General features: G+C 42.1%; 1 protein-coding gene across 3 annotated transcripts in view; it reads left to right on the top strand.

Moving 5' to 3' along the window:
• Positions 1-15,548, top strand: part of THRB (thyroid hormone receptor beta) — a 332,868-nt gene that overhangs the window by 257,006 nt on the left and 60,314 nt on the right. For 2 of the 3 annotated variants that reach the window (XM_037070683.1, XM_037070684.1), the window contains exon 4: positions 5,115-5,375. The exons of the other annotated variant lie outside the window; for it this stretch is intronic. In XM_037070683.1, coding sequence (XP_036926578.1) covers positions 5,115-5,375 — 261 coding nt within the window. The remainder of the gene's footprint in view (positions 1-5,114; positions 5,376-15,548) is intronic. 3 annotated transcript variants of the gene reach the window in all.

Here is a 15,548-nt window from a genome sequence, read left to right as displayed (position 1 = left end):
GTTGGTGGCCATGAGCGAAGACTGGGAGACCAGTGGTAAATATAGTGAGTAATTGAGAAAATTGAATAAGACAATAAACACAGTTAATAAAAAGCTTTCAAAGTACTAATCAAATTATAGCTATTCATAGGCCAGTGGCCATTCATCAAGTTAAGTCAAATAATAAGTCAGTTAACCAATACAAAAGATATAAAAGAGCAGATGAAGTGCTGTGAATTTTAGGTTCCTTGTCAATCAAGCAGTATACCACTGTGTATTTTCCAGGATGTTCCTGAAGACGAAAAACAGTGTCTAGCTCAGCCCTGGCCAGTGTGGCTCAGTCGGTTGGAGCACTGCCTATAAACCAAAAGTTCATAGGTTCAATTACCAGTCAGAACCCAGTCTGTGGGTTCGATCCCCAGTCAGAGAGTGCATATCGGCGGCAGCCACTTGATGTTTTTCTTTCTGTCTCTCTCGCTCTATCCTAAAAAGGGATGAAAAATGCCCACCCGTGAGGATAAAATTTTGTAAGTGTTTAGCTCAATATCAGCCAAATATTAGTCTCCAGTTCTACATGAGTCCACAAATACAAATAGGTTGACAGGTACATAAGCCTGAGAAATTAGACATCATACTTAATAGCCTGATGTTAAGCGAGGATAATTCTACACATTCTCTGAGTAAGCATTTTATATGCTATGCCCTAATACAGAGTGTGGCTTGGGGTCTCAACACGGAACACGGACGGCCTTTTCATGCAAAGCAAACCCCATTATGATGAGCGCCCTGAAGTCCCTGCCCACTCCGCTGACCCTTCCTGACCTCGTTGTCATAATCCTGCTTCCTCTGCTTTGGCTCCTTCCAAGGCGGCCAGCTCGCTTGGGTGTCCTGAAATACTTGAATATTTTAATATAATTCTCCCTTTTTTGATGGACAGATTTCTTTCCTATCACCTTTAATGAAATTTCCAGAGATAGGCCGTAGGTCGTTATGTTAATGAGATGTATGTTTGCTTCTCCTCCGGCAAAGAACCGTCTGCAGCGGCGCCCGTCACTCAAAGCTGGGAGAATCTCGGCCACCTAATGCCACAGACTCCGTCCTTCCCACCCAAACTCCCTGAGGACACGCAGGCCAGTGTGGAGAAGCTATCATAGTCACAGTTCACGTGCCCTTACCTCGTCGTTTTCTTTGATTCTACTTTTTATTATTTGCATCATAACTGCAAATTAAATCGCTTAAGTATCTTCCTGCTAGAACAGGAAGTAGTAAAGGCCAGATGTTAGCTGAGATCCACTAGAGAACAAAGGATTTATATTTCACATGCTGACCACAATATGATCACTTCTAGAATCCCCCTTTTTAAAAGAAAAATGTATTTCTACTATTGTGTACATTGTATCCCTGACCATGCTCAGAACAGCAGGCTTTTTGAGTGAAGCCTAGTTACATCCATACAGTTAACATCTGACTCTTAATGCTTAACATAGTAGATCTCAGAATGACAAGTTTTTCATTATAACACACATTTACTCCAAAACTATATCCAACATTAGAGTCTGAGAAGGAGATGGCACACTTCCCCAAGACTTGCCAATAGTTTGTTTTCTTAGCTTAGATTTTCTTTTTTTTTTTAAAGATTTTATTTATTTATCTTTAGAGGAGAAGGGAAGGAGAGAGGAAGAGAAACATCAATGTCTGGTTGCCTCTCATGCATCCCCCGCTGGGAACTGGCCTGCAACCCAGGCATGTGCCCTGACTGGGAATCGAACCTGCGAATCATTTGGTTCACAGGCCCGCACTCATTCCACTGAGCTACACCAGCCAGGGCTCTTCCCTTAGGTTTTCTTAACCCTGTGGATCCCAAACTCTGCTTTATGGGGATCAGTGAGGGGACTTAGTGAACACACAAATGCGCAGCCCCCACGCGACTTTGGCAAACTTGGCCTTCATACTCATTAACAACAGCGCCTCGGGTCGTTCTGACACTCATCCAAGTTGGGGGATCACTGGCTTAACCTTTTGATATTTTAATCCCTCTAAAAATATCTCATTGGTTTAAGTTTGGGGGGAACCAAAGGATGTGAGGATGTAGAAATAACAGGAAATTCCTGGAAACCACCATTGCCAAGCAAACGTGTGTGGAGGTAACTTATATTTGTTCCAGTGACAGCAAACCCAGGAGGCGGGATTCAAGGAGCCTAGTGTAGGAGGTGCCTCTTCTCTCCTTGGGAATGGGATAGGAATTGGATCTGCCCCCCATCCCCATTGGGGAGGATGCGAATCAAGAGTGTCACTTAAGTAAATCCCTCTGAAGTTTCCCCGTGACCCACCCAGAACTTCTCAGCCCCCAGCTTTCCCAGCAATGACCCCAACCTATAAACCTGCCAATTAAGCAACTGAATCTGAATATCATTATCATGAATGTAATTACAGACAGTAATTATGAGCTCATACATGCCTCCCATGAATGAAGCCCTTTTCCCAAACCATCCCGGCCTCTTTTCTTAGGAAAATGGAAGGCAATCCTAACCCCTGCCTCACCCCTAATACAGCCCCTCACGTAGGAAAAAGCCCACTCCTGCTGGCCCAGGGGAAAAGCTGAGCAGCCTCCGCAGACGTGCTCTCAGGAGGAACCGTCCCCTTGGGTGGAGTCCCTCTGGGCACCTCTTATCCCAGCAGGTTCACTAGCTCCCTTCACTAGGGAGCACTGACAACCCAGTCTGGCTGTATTTCTTAATTGCTATTCAGGCAGGAAAATGAATACCAAATTTTACAGTTTTCTGCAGGAAAAAAAATGAAATATTGGGGGTTTTACAAAATAGTGTGACAGACAACTTTAACATTGCTTCAAATGGAGCTTTGCGGGATGCAGTTTGCCAAGGACTTGGAGAGTCCCAGAAACTGAAGTAGACATGGCAGGAACACGCATGGGTGAGGAGGCGTTCCGTGTCTGTAGAAGTAAAATGAATCTTTTTAGGCACAGAATTAACTCTTGCATTCAGTAACTTTATATTTAGTTCATAAACACCTCAAAACCCTCATGGATAATAGGTACTTGAATAGATCCTACACAGATATCTTTAGTCTGAAATGCAATACAGTCTCCCAAGATCTTAATCTATTTTCTTTTAATGGATCAGGAGCATGAATGCCTGTAATCGCACCGGTAGCTGGCATGGTCGAGTCCACACCATGCACTGAAGAATGTCATGGAAACTCTCAGGAGAAAGGCCCCGTGTTTATTTAGCTGAGCTCATACAATGCCCAGCACAGCTCTCTGTACAGAGTGGATTTTCAGGGCTCTTCTCTGAATAAGAGCAAATGTTACATCCACAAGCTATTATATTGTATGACTTTTTAAAAGAGATTGTTACACCCTGGCCGGTATGGCTCAGTTTCTCAGGAGTCATCCGACAGAGAGAAAAGTCACTGGGCTGATTCCCAGTCCAGGCACAGGCCTGGGTTGCAGGCCCAATCTCCAGTTAGGGTGTGTATGAGAAGCAACCGATCGCGGGTTCTCTCTCACATCGATGTGCGCCTCTCCCTCTCTTTTCCCCCTCCCTTCCCTTCCCTTCCCTCTAAATAAATAAATAAATAAAATCTTTAAATAAAAGGGATTGTCGCTTACTGGCCAAGGCAACATATTTCAAGCCACAGCAGTTCCCCGCACTGTGACAAAGAAATCATGTTATGACTTAATTGTCGTGGTTGCTCACAGCCTTCTCCGGGAGTCAGAATGGAGTGCGTGGGTACCAGAATTTTCGCCGAGGAACCCGGAGACCCAGCAGAGTAAAATGTATCTTCCAAAAGTAACTAAGAGTAGATTACACTTCCAGAGAACCCATCCTTTCTGACATCAACTAGAGACATCTCGGAGCTTTACAGAGGCTTCTTACGGAAACCTGGAGAGAGGGAAACACTGTTTATGTTAAACACTGTTTTTAACCCTTGTGTTCAATCATTTAAAAATCGTATTAGATGTTTGAAAACAGCTCACAATGTCCAGTACTACACGTGGATCAGGGGGGACTTATCTTTCCGACATGGACACCTATAGTCCTTTGGTAAATGCAGCATAAAATAATTTACTTATAAATCATAGCCTTTCAATCACTGTATGTGATCACTTGAAAAGTAGAACTGTGTTTATATTTTTTTTCTCATTTTGACAGCAGCCTAAGAATTTCTGGAAATATGAATGACCAGATGGATTGTGTTTTAATGTCTATGAAAATACAAATACACGTATTAGCTTGCTCATTTTTACTTTCTACTTTATATCCATGTACAGTTAAGACATTAAGGAGGTAGAATTCACCACTAGGGAAGATTAGTGTGAGGGAGTTGTTATTATATATTTCCATTTCCCCCCATTTTCTAGAAGACTGACTTCCAAGTCCCAGTCAATGAAATAGGGAAAAAAACATAATATATGTAAATAAGTAACTGCCTGTACCTCAGTCAAAGACGTCTGTCACTGGGGCTCTTCATTCACTCCACAACTCAAATACCACCTGCTGTGCTTCATGGGGGGGGGGGTCTCATTGCCAATTTAATACTACATCGAAACCACTTACAAGACCCAGCCTCCTCCCTTTAGGCCATCAGAGGTAGAGGGGAAACAGAGTTGTCACTCAGGGTAGCCACGTGAACAAGCCCCACTTAAGTACCAGGGTGCCCCTCAGGTCAGCCTGTGATAAAACCCAAGTCAAACAAGGCTGAATCCAGGATGTTTGGTGTCCTCAGGATCTGAACAGTGTTCCCGCCCAGCCCTGACCCTCCAGACCTCGAATGGTCACCTAAGCAGTCACGTACATTGGCGTGAACTTGCTCTCGGGCCATTGCTGTGGAGGCGAGACTGGAGAAAGCACAGCCGTTCCCAGGGAGGAACTAATGTCTTTGTAGGCGCTAAAAATACGGAGGAATGTGTTGATGACTCCGACAGGCAATCCAACTGTGGTGGCTATACGCCCAAGGCTGACAAATTCTGCATCTTATCACTGCCGTCAAGCGGAGATGCATGCGAATACCGTCAGCCCAAAAGAATTGAGAAACAACTTGCCTTCCAGGACCGCATCTCAGCAAAGTCCTGACAATGCCAACAGCTCATCATCTCGTATTTTTCAACCCTCCAGAAAATGGCCTTCCAGCCTGGGACAAACCGAAGCACTGTCCAGACCGGGAACCCGACTGGAAGCTAGTAGGAATGTCTGAAGCCTGCCTGCATAGGAAAAGCCATTCGGAGAGGCACAGCACGTTGAAAAACGAACAGTCCTCGCCACACCTCATCCAGACCACTTGGACTAGCTCGATATTCCACCTGGACCACGACGATGTGAATGATCAGAGCATCCCAAGTGCCCAGACCTTCCAAACGGAAGAGAAGAAATGTAAAGGTAACCAGATTTTTATTAGACCATTACCAAACGTTTGGACAAGGGGGAAAAATTCTCTGTGGTAACTGTGTGCTCATTCTTCACGTGTTCCAATGTGTCGCGTCTGTCTGTGCTCCCCAGCCATTCTGTGCTGAGGTTGCTTTCTCCCCAGATCTTCTTTTAAACATAAACGAATAAGGGGGTTCCAAAGGAAAGCAGTTCATTTCAGTGTCCTGTTGGATGGGGCACTTGGGAAGAAGACACTTGCGTTTCTCTAATGAGCAGCAGAGTTGTTCGTTTTGGCTTTAATTCTGTTTTTGAATCTGAGCAGAAGCAGATACTGCCATCGTTATCCAAGGACTTGCTCTGAAATGTGTGTACGTGTGTGTGCCTGCGTGTGTACATTTCTTTTCCCGATTGTGCCAGCACTAAAGGGATCTCACAGTCTACCTTTAGACTGAACAGACAATTAACGTTCAAAAGAGAGGGCTTAAGTTGGGGTTTTTTCACTCGTTAAATCCCTGTGTCATCGTCCTGAAAGGCGAGATTATGGTTTTAGGAGGTTGTCACCTCATAAAAAATCTGTTGCACTGGCCTCAGGTCCTGATTGCATTAGATTTAACGGGTCTTTACCCCAGGCTGCCCCCACCCTGACAGATGTCTTCGTGCTGATCGCTTTATTGTCTTAGGGCTCCCAAAATCTTTGCTTCTTAAGTTAGTCTTCAAATGTCCGAGAAATTGATTGGTGTCTTTAAATGTCCAGGTTCATGCAACTTCGCATTCTGTTTCAATTTAGCATGTTTTAAAAAGGGCTTTTGTTGTTTTTTTTCTTGGAAGGACTTTGACTCGTGATAAAACTCTAATTTGGGTATTTGAAAATTTGGCATTCACATTCCAGATATTCATGAAAGTTTGTAAAGACTCCTCTATATGAGCCATGAAGGACTTTTGCAAACTCTTCTAACTTAAACATAAAAACATACTATTTATTCCTCTCAGGAAAAAAAAAAAACCTTGCTGGTTCTTTAGCTTTTCTGGAAACCCTTCAAAGGCTTCTTGGAACTGCCAGTTAACCTGGGAAGTTGAGTGTGTAGATGGTTTCACATGAAAATAGGATTATCTTTAAAAAAAAATAATAACACAGAGGCGTAAGCTCTGATTTGAGAATCGTCCAAACTATCCGTGTTCCCTTTGAGGAGATTTGTGTCTGTCCCTTATCTTTATTACTTAGGAGAGTTGGGAAATTGAGCAGGGTATTTAGAGAAAGAGCAACGTCAGTTTTTTCAAAGGCGTCAGGATCTAGGACAGGGTGTGTGTCCGCATGTCTGGACACATTTCTATGAAATACAACTGAGGTTTCGTCTCAGCATTTGTGACCAGATTGTGTCTTCGAATACCAGGGGCTGGCATCAACACCATGCCAGTCCTTGGTTTACGGGAAAAGCCAACAGGAAATGCAGTGTGCTCGTGATCCAAGGACCTCACCAACGAAATGTTGCTTGTTCTTTGTTGTTACCTGTATCTATTCATTTCCTCATTCAATCACAGACCCATCTTTATCTCAATCATTTACGAGAAAGATTGGCCCTGGGGATCTTGAGTTCCCTACACTGTACACTTTCAGTTTGTTAGTGCACCTTAAAGCAAAAGGAAAGAGTCTGTGTAGATGTAAGACCACAAGTATAATACGGGGGTTAAGACCACATTTTTTGAGCCTGACATATCTGGGCTAGAATCCAAGCTCTTCAAATTTCTGTGCCCGAGCAAACTTACGTGACTGTTGATAAAAATTAAACAGGAATGTTTGTTAAGTGTTTAGCGTAATACCTCTCCCATAGTGCTCTCTGAGTAGCCGCTGGCGTTATTACTGTGATCGTTACTATTAGTTCGGCATCGTTAAATCACATCAATTCCCTGGGCCTCACTGTGTGCCTGTACAGTGAGGAGCTGGGAGGAAGGGCAAACAGATGGGGATGGGGGGTGGCACGTGACATTTCAGGGAGGTTAAAGTTGATTTTGCAATCGTTTAGCTCTCTTCTGCTGAAAGTCTGAGAATTATTTAATAAGACCCTGTAAATGAATTGTTGACGTTCTTCCTCAAGATTCTAGTATTAAAGGGAAAAAACTAAAGTAAACTTTCCTGTGGTTTCCAGACTAACCAGGGTTCAGCTTGGCACAGACATGAGCCAATGCCTTGGTTCAATATGAAAATGCCCCCAGGAGGCCTGCGCTGACCTGGCCCAAGAACCTGACTAACTGAGTTTCGCTCATCCGCAGTTCACAGCTGTATTCACCAGTGAGGCCAGGGAAACAATGAGATTCATTGCCCTTTCCTTTTCGGACCTGGTTCTTCTCCATCTGCTCTGCTCACGGGCTCCCTCCAGATAGTCACTGTGAGAAAAGTTCTGTTTTGATGTCCGTCTACACTGGGCACTTATTTCCTGGGTGTGTCTGTCTCGCCCCCAAGCATGCTCGATATCTCAGTCCTGGGCTGTAAATCCTTCCATTCACCCCATCAGTGTTTATTGAGTGGCTGCTATGTGTGGGACGTTGTCGTTGATATCCGAGCGTGAAGAAATGGCAGCGGGGCTAAAAGAACATCAGGTAGCCCCATTTCAAGGACCCCACATGGAACTAACTAGTAAGAACTAAACAGCCTTAAAGGATACAAAAGTGTTAAAGATTTGCATTGCAAGAGTCAAAAGAACAAATTGACTGTTTGACATTGTATAATAGGCCGGTGTCCCAAAGCAGTAATCTAGCCAGTCCAGACCAGTGCACCCGTAAGTGTGATTTGTGGACAGAGATTCTTCTGCAGACTATGACTGTTACCACTCGATTGATGCGAGCACAGAAACTGAGAACAAGCTTTAAAAACTTTTATAGCAATTTGACATTCACCTCACTGACCAGCTGGGTGTCACCAAAACTACCTGTCAGTCATGGGAGGCCAGAGCTACGTAAAATCTTGTGCAGAACCATGTATTGAGCCATAATGAACAGGGTATTTCTTTAAAAATAATTCGAGAATCACTGATTTGCATTTTATAGGACTCTCATGTTTTTCTTTAGGCTTATTTTTTGTTATGTACCTAACGTTTTGTTTTTCATTTTGGTCTGAATTCTGCTTTCTTTTTATTCTGCATTTGCCTGTGCTCCTAACTGCTACACAGTCATCCTAATGAAACTGGTCGGTAACATCTTTAACTAGAATGAGATCTCTTCTGAGCTCACAGTTCGAATCTGCTTTAGCACCAGAGGCTATTTCCAGCCAGGAACAAGCGGCCCCGTTCCCTTCCTCAAGCCACTCTCTGTCTCCACACTACCCCTCCCTGTAGTTTTCGTCACAATTTGAACTGACCGTGTAGCACAAGGACCACATCCTCCTCCTGCCCACCAGTCTGAGATGATGTATTTCGTGGTGCTCACAGTTCACCAACCAGTGGCACTAGCAGCACGTGGAGCTTCTTAGAAATGCAAAGTCTCAGGCCCCACCCCAGGCCACTGAATTGGAAGCTCTGGAAAGGGGTCCAGGACCTATATTTAACCAGCCCTCTCCTAAAACCCGAGTATCCGGAAGTCCCTTGGACTCACATTCTTAGAGTAGGAAAGGGTCTGCCACCTAGTGGACAGTTGGAGAAAACATGCATTTTTCTCGCAGCCCTTCACTCACCTGGGGAGCCACCTGCGTCTATCCATTCTTGATTGGGCCTTCCTTTGGGCCTGGCTTATTATCTTAATCGTCAACTAGATTTCCTGTTTGATCACTCTGCCTGGTCTCACTTCCCTCTGGGACTTGAGTCCTTCTGAGAGCCCCACTCTATTTGCTGGGGGCCCTGATCCTTCTCTAAGTGTTTAGACTGTCCAAGGCTTCTTCACTTGACCCTCTAACACCATCCTGAACTCTTCTCCGGAAACCGCGGGGTCCTACCAGCCCCACAGGATGGGTCCCGGCAGATGCAGACACCCCTGTTGTTGAATTTAGTCAGCTCGCTGAACCCAGAAAAATAGTCAGACCTCCATACTTCAATGTTCCACCTGGATGTCAATCAGGGACCTTCCTGAAACACTGGAGCCTGGTGGGAAAAATAAGGCAAAATTGCCCCACCTCCCTACTTGCATCAGACAATAGCAGAAGCCTGGTGATTTCCCTGAATTTTCTCTGTAGATCTGCTCTGTGTTTAATATCAAGAAATTGAGTCTCAGATCCCCAGGAAGGCAAGGAAAATAGTCAAAATAATTTTGCTAACAAGTTATTTTCTGGCATTAGAAAAGCCATTTACATTCCTTGTACAAGAAGTGAAAACTTCCTAAAGGTTCAACAAAAGTGACTTTAAAAAATCATTTGTAATTCTATCCTCCAAGGACAAGCAATGTTAATAACTTTATTGTATCTCAGCCCCTTTTTTTCCTGTGCATCTCTATTTTTTACAAACTTGGAATCACACTAGCCATTCCACTTTTAACCAGCTTTTAGTGTTTAAACAATATATCATGAACATTTTCCTGTGTCATTAAATATTCTTTGAATCCTGACTTTTATTGGCAATAGATTATTCTTGCTTGTAGATATGCCATAATTTATTAAAACAGTCTCCAAGATTTAGACAAGTTAAAGTAATTTTTAAAACAATATCTTATGTCAGCAAAGGGGCAGACTATTAACTCCTGCTCTTCATACGGAGGGGGAAAAAATGAATCAAATCAATGATGGCAGTTTTAAAAGATGTATAATTCTCATTTACCAAAATAACAAAGTGTTCTAAAAATGAGAGACCTAAAGCTAAGTCATGGTATGCATTATAATCCTTCAAGTTAGACGCTCACATTTTCAGCAGGTGATCACTATCTTTGTCCTTAAGTAAAACACAAGGACATCTTCAGGGAAATGAGTATTTTAGAAGATGGAGGATTAAAAAATGTGAACCCTTTCCCCAGTACAACCTGCACTCCATCCATCTCCTCTCTCCACTCTGCCCCACTTCCCATACATCAGGGTGCCCAGTCCTGCTGAGAACACCCGTGTGATTCATATACTTCAAGGGCACGTGGGAGCCTTAGCCATTAACGTGGCTAAAGTGCTATCTACCAGCTTCTGGCATATGTAAGAAAGCCCTGTGACTTGACGCTGCCAAGGCGGAGAAGAACACCTTGTAAGCAGACCGAAGCAGGCAGAGCTAGAGTGGAAGGGAGGAAAACACTGGGAACTAGGTGATGTCAAAGGCAAAAACACCAGAAAGTCAAGGCCCAGTTTCACCCAACTTTAGTTTCTGTTGAGCAGGTGGACCACAAATTTTCCAAGGCCAATTTAGCAGTGTCTGTCACAGTGATGCTTCAACTCAGCTGCCCCTCCTATACTACTGTGTCCCATAGAAATACTCACACAAGGGCACAAAGATCTGTGTTCAAAAGTTTTCTTTGCTTCTCTGTTTTTCCCCTGAAAATTTGGAAATGATCCATATGTCCATCGTAGGGAAATATTTAAGTAAATGATGGTATATCTAAATAATCCACTAGAAAAATAAACAGATTTTTAAAAAGAGGTGGTTTTAGGAATGCCTAATGGAGAAGCAATCATATATTAAGTATACTGCATATCCCATTTACAGGTTTAAAAGTCTATATAGATGTGTGTGTGTCTGTGTGTGTGTGTGTGTGTGTGCACAAATGTGCATAGAAAAAGTTCCTAAGAGGATACTGGGGGGATAAATGGTGATGGAAGGAGAGTTGGCTTGGGGTGGTAAAAACACAATACAATATTGATGATGTGTTGACACTTGCATTTCTCCAGTGATTAATGAATTTGTTTAAAGTTCATGTGTTTATTTTAATTATAATTTACATTACTCCAACAGAGAAGCCCCATTGCTACATTCCATTTTTTACATTTTATTTTTGTTTTTTCTTTTTTCCTAAGTATATTATATTGATTACGCTATTACAGTTGTCCCACCTTTATTCCCCTCTGCCATTTACCCCCCTCCCATCTGCATTCCCCCCCACTTAGTTCATGTCCATGGGTCATACATGTAAGTTCTTTGGCTTCTACAATTCCTACACTATTCTTAACCTCTTCCTGTCTATTTTGTGCCTGCAGTTTATGCTTCTTATTCTCTGTAACTTTTTCCCCTTTCTTCCCCTTCCCCTCCCCACTGATAACCCTCCATATGATCTCCATTTCTGTGATTCCATTCCCGTTCTAGTTGTTTGCTTAGTTTGTTTGTTTTTTGTTTGTTTGGTTGGTTGGTTGGTTTTTTAGGTTCAGTTGTTGATAGTTGTAAGTTTGTTGTCACTTTACTGTTCATAATTTTGATCATCTTTTTCTTAGATAAGTCCCTTTAACATTTCATATAATAAGGGCTTGGTGATGATGAACTCCTTGAACTTGACCTTATCTGGAAAGCACTTTATCTGTCCTTCCATACTAAATGGTAGGTTTCATGACTTTGAATACTTTCCAGCCCCTTCTTGCCTGGAAGGTTTCTTTTGAGAAATCAGCTGACAGTCTTATGGTAACTCCTTTGTAGGTGACGGTCTCCTTTTCTCTTGCTGCTTTTCAGATTCTCTCCTTATCTTTCATCTTGGGTAACGTAATTATGATGTGCCTTGGTATATGCTTCCTTGAGTCCAACGTCTTTGGGATTCTCTGAGCTTCTCAGACTTCCTGGAAGTCTATTTCCTTTGCCAGATTGGGGAGGTTCTTCTTCATTATTTTTTTCAAATAAGTTTTCAATTTCTTGCTCTTCCTCTTTTCTTTCTGGCACCCTATGATTCAGATGGTGGAACATTTAAAGTTGTTCCAAAGGTTGCTAAGCCTCTCCTCATGTTTTTAAATCCTTGTTTCTTCATTCCGTTATGGTTGAATGTTTCTTTCTTCTTTCTGGTCCAAACCGTTGATTTGAGTCCCAATTTCTTTCCCACCACTGTTGGTGCCCTGTACATTTTCCTTTATTTCACTTTTCATAGCCTTCACTTTTTCCTCTATTTTATGACCATACTCAACCATTTCTGTGATTATCCTGATTGCCAGTGTTTTGAACTCTGCATCTGATAGGCTGGCTCTCTCTTCGTGGCTTAGTTACATTTTTTCTGGAGCTTTGATCTGTTCTTTCATGTGAGCCATGTTTTTATGTCTTGGCATGCCCGTTTCATAGTAAGGGACAGAGTGTTAGGTATTAGGCAGGGCAGGGCAGCCCAAGTTGCGGCTTTGTGGTGCTGTGTGGGGGGGAGGGGTCTGAGAGGGAACAATGCCACCTACCCAGGTCTCTGTTGGCTTTCACTTACTCCCTCCACTACCCACAAGCAAATAGGGCCCTTCTGATGCTGATTCCTGGGTGGATGGATTTGTGTTCATTCTAGGACCCTGTGGGCCTCTCCTACAAACTCTCTTGTGAGGCTGGGCATTTCTCCCACCACCTCAATCCCCACAGGTTTTTTCAGTCAGAGGTTTTTAGGTTTTATTTCCCTGCATTGGGAACCCTTGGTTACACAGTCTGTCTCACTTCCCAATTGTTCCTCCCGGTTTATCTGCACATGACTGTGGGAACTCCATGGTCCACCAGCTGCTGCTTCACTCAGTATACCAACCACTGCCTCACCCACTGTGGTCCTCCGGCCACCACCTAGCCATGAGCCCTCTCCACCCTAGCTGCCCATCTCTGCCGCCCCTCCTACTGGTCTGGATGAATGTTTCTTCTTTAACTCCTTGGTTGTCAGACTTCAACTCTTTGGTTTCTAAATTTGTTGTTGTCCTTCTTTTGGTTGTGCGAGGAGGCCCTGTGTGTCTACCTACACCTCCATCTTGGCCAGAAGTCCTTCCATTGCTGCTTTCTAGTTCTTAGCCATTGAGTCCTACAAAAATAAACCCAAGCTTTTACAGTAATGTTGCATAGTGAATTTTTTTATTTCAATAATCAGTTTTAATTATCTCAAGCTATTTGTAATCCACATCTATTTTTGTAAAGCTTGCTTGAGATATAATCTACATACCCTAAAATTCCTGTTAAATGTACATAATTGTTAGTATGTTTAGAATTGTACCAAAAAAAATCTTCACCACAAGTTCTTATTTTAGAACTTTCTCATTGCCCCAAAGAAAACTGAGCTGGTTTACACTCACTTTTTATTTCTGTCCCCAGACTCTGGCAATCACTCCTCTGCTTTCTGTTCCTACAGATTTGTCCTTGCACTGAATTCAGCACAGACATGGACTCACACACTATCACTTAGCATCCTGTGTTTGAGAGTCATCCACCTTGAAGCATGCATCAGTAGTTTGTTTGCACTTCTGGCTTTTAATTATGCTCCATAGCATGTTCAAGTGTCAGTGTAGGGGCTGGAGCCTTTAAGGAACCAAAAAATGAGTCTTTTGAAAACTACACCAGTTGTGGCAGAGTCCAGATTTTGCACTATTTGTTCTTAAAGGGGAGAAGTCAAAGTAAATGCGGGGGATTCCATTACTCTTTCATTATTTCCATGACTAGGGAAGTTTGTTTTAAACTTAATCGCTGACGTATTATTCTGGAGTAAAGGAAATACACTGTAGCTATTCAATGCGAATGCTATTTCACTAAAACAACTCAACTTTTCAGATCAAGTCCATTGGTGTGAATTGCAATGAAATAATCATCTCAACACATTAAAATGAGGAGAAATGGATCCATTTGCTTCAGGGAATTAAATTAAAGAATACATAAAATGAATGGCTATGTGATATTCATGCAATGTACAAATGATATTCATAAAAAGGCATAAAATATTGAAGAGCATTCTTTCTAAACATGGAGGGGAAAACATCAGTGTCATATAAAAGCACATGTATCATTATAAGTATATGAAGTGGCGTTGAATTAGGCACATCTTTTGAAAAACAGGTAAATTATTAAAGTGCCCTTAGAATTTCTGGTAAAACCCATAATTAGTTTCCCGGAATTTTGAAAACATTAAAATAGCCTCCTACTTTAAAAAAGCAGCATAGAGAAATGGACAAGCGAGTTTTGAAACAGCAACTCAAGGGCCAAAATTTCAATACCAACCTCTTCCTTTAGTAGCTACATCCAGATGAGAAAACCATCTCAGTTTTCCAGTCTGCGAAATGAATGGGAATAACTCCCCCGCCAGTCTCATTGTTTGGTTATGAAGACAACATGCAACAAATCTCATCACTATTATCGAGCCAGTGTTCTAAATAAAGTGACATGCAACTGAAATTTTATTGTATGTTTTTTAGACTATTTTAGAGTCATTGAAGGTTTCCTATTGGACCAAATGTTCCTCCATGAAAAAGAGTAGACGTTCCATTCACAGTTTAGAAAAGAAAAATTCAATGCTGATAACCCTGGTCTAAAATATATTCCTAAAACCTTATTTTTCTCTCGATCCACAGCCTTTGTCTGTATTCATTTTTGTGTATGTAAATTTTGCATCTGGTCTGAATCCTGAGCTATTTTTGGAGATTATCCCATTCTTTCAAAGCACAAGGTGATTTTATGATTTGCCTTTGGTCTTGGGAAAGATTAGTTAGAATAAACCCTTGATCTTCATCCTGGGGTCTCTTATATGCAAAACACTGTGCTAGAATTTATCAGCATTCTTTCATTCACTGCAAATGCTACGGAAGAGAGGCCTTGAAATAGCACAAATGAATCTGGGAATTCAGGGCCCTATGATCCATTACTTGAAAACTTAAGTGAAACAAATTTTGACTTTAGGCTGAAATCAGACCAAATATTATTTTTCAAAATACAAGAGAGAATTTCATGGACTAAATATCCAGCAAGGATGTTTAGACATATTGTAGCATATAAGTTTTCTTGTCCAACATGGTTAAGTTTCTGGACCCCTCAAGAGGACAATTGACAGACGATGGAGAATTGCTACATGTCCGATCATCACAGCCCTCCCATATCCTGGACCCCAGCAGAAGCTACTAATGGCTTAAGGGCAGCACATTAGAGGTATATTTTATAGCCACATCCTGTATTCTAGCTCATCATCCTGTTTACATGGAGAGAATACATACTTCCATAACTCACAATCTGGAAGATTATAATTCTAGGTCATGCAGCCCCTGTCTACTCTCATTCATTCAATTCATTCATTCATTTAGTAAGCAACTAATAAATGCTTATCATAGATCCCAAAATTAACTTAAATATCCAGGAAATAATCACTATACTTTTTTAAAAGATTTTA

The sequence above is a fragment of the Sturnira hondurensis genome, unplaced genomic scaffold, assembly GCF_014824575.4.
Source record: "Sturnira hondurensis isolate 20B ecotype Veracruz unplaced genomic scaffold, ASM1482457v3 Scaffold0019006, whole genome shotgun sequence".
NCBI classification, from domain to species: domain Eukaryota; kingdom Metazoa; phylum Chordata; class Mammalia; order Chiroptera; family Phyllostomidae; genus Sturnira; species Sturnira hondurensis.
This window is presented reverse-complemented; position numbering and strand designations above follow the sequence as displayed.